Below are 6,000 nucleotides of genomic sequence, written 5' to 3' on the forward strand. Positions count from 1 at the left end.
TATACAATTAAATAGTCCAATACATTATCACATTTTTCACTGCACTATTTCAGTTATCATGATACTGTATTAATCAGCTGTAACTTTAAGCTCCTCCTATGTCTTAACTCATTTTGTGAAATTTACGTGATGAGTCAAATGTAGAGTCACGTTGAGAGACAACTTCTTGCTTGCCACTGGCACCAGGCATTGCTCAGCATTTCTAGTGATCTGTGTATGAGTAAGACTGCAATGAGATTTTAAAGTCTTTCTCAAAGTTCTGTCAGTGCAATTGTCTCAACATGTTGATCATGAGCCAAAGAGACTTGTATTTATTCTTTCTTGGGATTTGAGAGTTGCTAACAAGGCTAGCTTTCATTTATTGGCCTTGAGAAGGCTTTATTGAAGCCTGTCAGTAGAGCTGTGCTGTGGTTGGCCTTGCAGTTGCCATTAAGTGATCATGCATAACTGAACAGATGTAGATGATGGATTCTACATTTGTTACTGGAAATTAAGAGTTACCATGCACACTCTGGTATAACAGATTTTTTTTATATGGAGGCTCGATGAGTTCCACTCATTGCATTTAGCAGCCGAGGAAGGACTGGAGCTAGTGTTAAGTCAGTTCCTCTAATCTGATCTCAATTTGCTCCAACTCGCTCGTTGCTTCAGCCAATGTTCTCTCTTTAAACTCTGTACTTAAATCCCTTGATGTGGATGTACCTGAATTGGTGCTTCCCATGGTTGAAGTAGGTCATACAGGTACAATGACATGCTGGGTTCGTTTTGCCTGCTGTCATTTGCTTCCTGGATTTCTACATGAACAGTAGAAGTACATATGATAGAATACTAGCTAAAAGTCTTTGAGAATTTATTTGGCAAGATACACTCGGTGGAATTTTCCACAATGACAAGCAAACAGGTTGATGCTGAAACACAGCTTGTGTCATTCTACCTGTTTCCAATGTACACCTGCACACACCAAATAAGTAGTTGGAGAGAGAATAATGAGAAAAGAATGGTACTATCTCTGTGCTTGAGAAGGCCTTCGATTTCAATTCTCTCATTTGTTCTTTGGATTTCCACCCACAAGACATGTTTCTCTTCCCTTCCAGACTTTCATTAGTTAGAGAAGTTTCTTTAAGATTTCAGGAGTACAGACCTTCATCACTTGGGAGACCAGAACATAGTGTATTGAATTAACAGTCTAGAATATCCTTTCATAAATAATTTACTTGTAGGAATTACATTCGGCATATCAAGATAAAATAATGGCTTAAAATATGACCAAAGTAGATAATGAATTTCTATCTATTTAGAATTTGAATACATATATTGTTTTCACCAGTAACTTTTTTGTTCACAGCAGATTGATGGAGAAGCATTTCTTTTGCTGACACAAATGGACATAGTAAAGATTATGAGCATCAAATTAGGCCCAGCCCTGAAGATTTACAACTCCATTCTAATGTTTAAGAATTCTGAAGGTAATTTGGAATAGAATGAAATGGCATTTGGATTGAAAAAGGCAGCTGTTAAAGTGAGGTTCTTCTTTCCTGCCAATGAGTATTAAAATTAATCTCTTGTCATGTTGAATGGCAGAATAAACTGTAGATCAATTTATCAGCAAGATTAACAGGGTACATTGAGATATTGTTGATTTAATAAATTTTTAGCTATAAATGCTTGTTATTAAGACATGGTGAAGTTATTAAAATGTGCTGTATGAGAAGATGAAGATACATTTGGAAGTTTCACTCGTACTGTAGACATGTAATTACATTTCACATGCAATTGAGACAAAATTATAATTTTATCATATGATTTTAAAAACAATAGAGTCGGGAAAAAGTAGTTGTCTACCTGTGAGATGACTTGATTAAAGTATAAAATGGATCTACAAACTTTAATAATGTTGAGTAAATGGATGTTACCCAAAGCTTAGAGAATGGCAGGAGATAATCTGCAAATGGAGCACAATAAATTGATCATTTTAGAGTATGTATTGGAATAAACTATAATTATTTAGGCTTTTCAGTTACAATTACAAGTGTACCTTTTTCTTTGGCTATGTTTAGGTGGTAAAATACCCTTGCAAATGTAGTTGATTGTTTATTCCACAGTTCGTATTTTAGATCACATTTTTTTAGTGCCCGTTTTACTGCTATATATGATCATGTGACCAAGAATTTTGAAATTTACTATTAAATGAGCACATTGGTTTTCGCTGTTGACTATCAGCCTGCATAACACAGAGCATTTCTTTCCTTCTGGTACTGGCACATAGAACAAGGAGCAGCCTTTTAGCAGAATAATGCAAAAGTTCTTGCATCCTTTTCCACACTTTCTCTCCACAATTCAAAGATAAGCACTCTCTTCAACACACGCACAATTTAAAATATTTACTTAAAAAATACTGTGAACTATGGCACAAACCAAAAATAGCAGAATGCTGTTAAATGCATTATTTGTCCAATAAGCTGACCTGATAAGATAGTGCAAAAATTAATTTTACTTAAGCATGTATTGTGCTGTCTGCGATAAGTATAATTTTTAGAAGAGCTTTCATTTGTATCCTTGCTACATCTACAATTCATATCTGTAAATGAAACCAATATTGCAGAAACTCTGAATATGTATATACCATAGAGTTCGTAAATTATGAAACATTCTAGTTCTCTAATGTTCCATTAAGCTTTTTATTTTCATTTTTCATAACCAATTCATAATGAATTTCTACAGCATTGACAATGTACTCTTCAAGGAACCAAGTGTACTATTGCTAAAAGTCAGAATTTCCCAAACTTTTCAAGCTGCAGAACTCTTAGTAACCCCATCAAGAGCATCAGTGACCCCCAACCACTGTCAAAAATGTCAGCACCTTTTATTTTCCGTAAACAGATGTGAATACAAAAATCAGATTTAAACAAGTAATTTCTAGCTCAATACATCTCTGTCTCACACTCGCGTGCTTGTGTATCTGTTTCACATTCACACACTCGCACACTCATGTCTCTGTCTCACATTTGCACACTCACATCTCTGTCTCACACTCGCACACTCACGCCTCTCACACTCGCATCTCTGACTCACATTTGCACGCTCTTGTCTGTCTCACACCCGCGCGCTCGCGTCTCTGTCTCACACCCGCGCGCTCGCGCCTCTGTCTCACACCCGCGCGCTCGCGTCTCTGTCTCACACCCGCGCGCTCGCGTCTCTGTCTCACACCCGCGCGCTCGCGTCTCTGTCTCACACCCGCGCGCTCGCGTCTCTGTCTCACACCCGCGCGCTCGCGTCTCTGTCTCACACCCGCGCGCTCGCGTCTCTGTCTCACACTAGTGTCTCTTTCTCAAACTTGTACACTCGCATCTCTGTCTCACATTTGCACACTCACATCTCTCACATTCACACGCTCACATCGCTGTCTCACATTCACACGCTCACATCGCTGTCTCACATTCACACACTCACATCTCTGTCTCACATCCGCATGCTCGTGTCTCTGTCTCACACTCGTGTCTCTGTCTCACACTCGTACACTCGCATCTCTGTCTCACATTCACACACTCGTGTCTCTCACACTCACACACTCACGTCTCTGTCTCACATTCGTGCACACATTCATGTCTCTGTCTAGTCAGCCTATCAGCATTCAGTGCTCCAAGATGTTTTTCTCTGATTGGCCCATTTGATTGCTCTCATCTTATCATATTTTGTGTATTTGAACCACTGTTTGCTAGTCATGACACGGCCGCCTGCTCCGCAGACACCCTATTGACTCTTCACAGATCCCTGGGGGTCTGAGGAATCTAGTTTGGGAACCACTGCCACAAGTAATAAGTGCTCCAAATAGACCAGGGCTCAACAATAAAAGTGATTTTTTATTTAAACACAATTGTGGTTTGAAGTGACGGAAGTATGCTATAGTGGCATATTGCCTGCTTTGATGCAGTCGTTACTTTTTGATTTGTATTATTAAATTGTAGAGCTTTGCTGTTTTGTATATTATGTTTTTTGTGTAATTAACAGTACATTGCAGTTGGTGTTTATTTATGTTTGCACAGAATTTGATACAAAATGTTATACTTTACCTTAAAGATTTCTCTGATGTATAATGTGTTTTATTATGTATTGTATAAGTAATATATACAATATCTATAATGGGTTAGGGCATGTTTATTCTTAAAAGTAATGGTATTTTAAACTGAAAATTAATCTTATAAAGATAAATAGTAATTTAAAAACTAAATGTCTTATAGAGCAGGAATGCAATATGGTGCATATAAAACTTTGGTATAATTTTGTGGTTTTTGATATCATGAAACTACACAACCTCTCCTTCAGCTAGCCTCAATTTTTGTTTGTTAATGGCTCATAATGTAGGACCCAGCCAAAACTGTTATTCCTTTTTGTTTAAATTATCTGTAACTAGGTAGGACTTCATGGAAGAGCTGAGATATGAGAAGACTAGATAGGTTTGATTTTGTACTTTTTCAAAATACAACACGTAGAATAAAAAAAGCCAGTTTAAACAGTAACAGCTATTTTTCTGAAAACCCATTTCAAGGTTTCCATTTAAAAAAAAAGGACAGGATTCTGAAAAAAAGTTTTGTAAGTTAGTTTTCTGCCTTTGCATTATCTAGAACAGAAAGTTATTTCTTTGACTCAGAATTTGTGCCTTGACATTTGCTGTAGAATTTGGCAAGTAAAGGAACAATTTACAAAATTCAGTGAGATTTGAGAGAATGCTTTTTAGATCAGGAAATGTGATAGATAAAACTTCAGAAATAATAGATCGGGCTACTTAAACATCAATCAGTAATTACCATCAATGATAATGATAAAACATGTATCGCTGGAGTTTACACCTAAGGAGTTTTTTTTTACAGTGACAGGGCACATCTTTTATAAGTTTATATGATATATAGTAATGAAGATGGTAACTTTCAGATACTTCGACTTTAACATCACCAGCGATTATATATTACCCTTCAGTATTGGTGCTCACAATGGAAGGCTTCAACAAAAAACCTCAAATGCTGAAAATTATTAGAAAAATTAGGAAGAAATGGTAAAATGGCATTGAATGCTTTTGTACTGTCATTGAGTTAAATTGTTGTTATTGATAAATCACATTTTTCTCATTCAGTGAACACAGAGCCATAAACTTTAATACACTGTGCTACGAAGTCCAGATCTTCTCAGTTCATGAAAAGAATTTGTTATATTTGTTACACGGTGTTTGTAAATTACATTTAAATGTTGAACTGCATTATTGAAATGTTTTGCAAGGAATGTTTAAAAATAATTACTCTTATTCTGGCATGCTAAACGTTACCTTCAATTGGATAACTATTTTTGACTGTGATGTTTATCAAAGTGAGCTTGCAAATTTTTTAAATAAATTTCTGTTAAGTTCAGACTACCTGCTATGCTCCAATCTCTTTTCTGTGATGTGCTGCTTTCAACGGGCCCATGTAAAACACAAAGATAAATAAGTGGAATCAATGTGTAGCATGTCCAACTTCAGCTTATGCATCTGAGCTAACAAAAGTTCTGGCCCTGAAATTCCACCTGTTGTTCCAGACTTCTGCAGTTGTTTTAGGGGACACCAGTGGAATCACCAGAAAAATGGCAGAAGTAGCTGCTGCTGTTGCCACCATTTCCACTGGAGTTCTACTAAGAGAACATCCATGGAATTTGAATATTTATTTTCTTCTTGCCACTCTTCTCCTGAAGGTGCCAAGTCATGCTTCAGCACCTCAACAGTTACCATGCTCACTGACCCAGACAGTGAATGTCACCAGTAGCAGGAAGGGTATTGCAGATGGATGGTTCTTGTTCCCACCCAGTCTCTAGGCAATGCTTTCTTTTAACAGGTAGCAATGAAAGGTAACCAGAAGTGGGAACCCTGGTTGATCTCTTATCTCTGTCCAGAGTCACTGAGGTCAACAGGGTCAGCACAGTGGCACAGCGGTTTACATGGCTGCCTCACAGCACCAGGGATCCAGGTTCAATTCC

The 6,000-nt window shown here is 37.3% G+C and overlaps 1 protein-coding gene across 1 annotated transcript in view; it reads left to right on the forward strand.

Moving 5' to 3' along the window:
• The window catches only part of LOC145346986 (lethal(3)malignant brain tumor-like protein 4), a 329,699-nt gene extending 326,595 nt beyond the window's left edge, over positions 1–3,104 (forward strand). Inside the window, exon 24 of the mRNA XM_080194871.1 lies at positions 1,346–3,104. Coding sequence (XP_080050997.1) covers positions 1,346–1,480 — 135 coding nt within the window. The 3' untranslated portion in view covers positions 1,481–3,104. The remainder of the gene's footprint in view (positions 1–1,345) is intronic.
• Positions 3,105–6,000: the final 2,896 nt, after the last annotated feature.

The sequence above is a fragment of the Carcharhinus amblyrhynchos genome, chromosome 8, assembly GCF_965287045.1.
Source record: "Carcharhinus amblyrhynchos chromosome 8, sCarAmb.v2.hapA, whole genome shotgun sequence".
NCBI classification, from domain to species: Eukaryota; Metazoa; Chordata; class Chondrichthyes; order Carcharhiniformes; family Carcharhinidae; genus Carcharhinus; species Carcharhinus amblyrhynchos.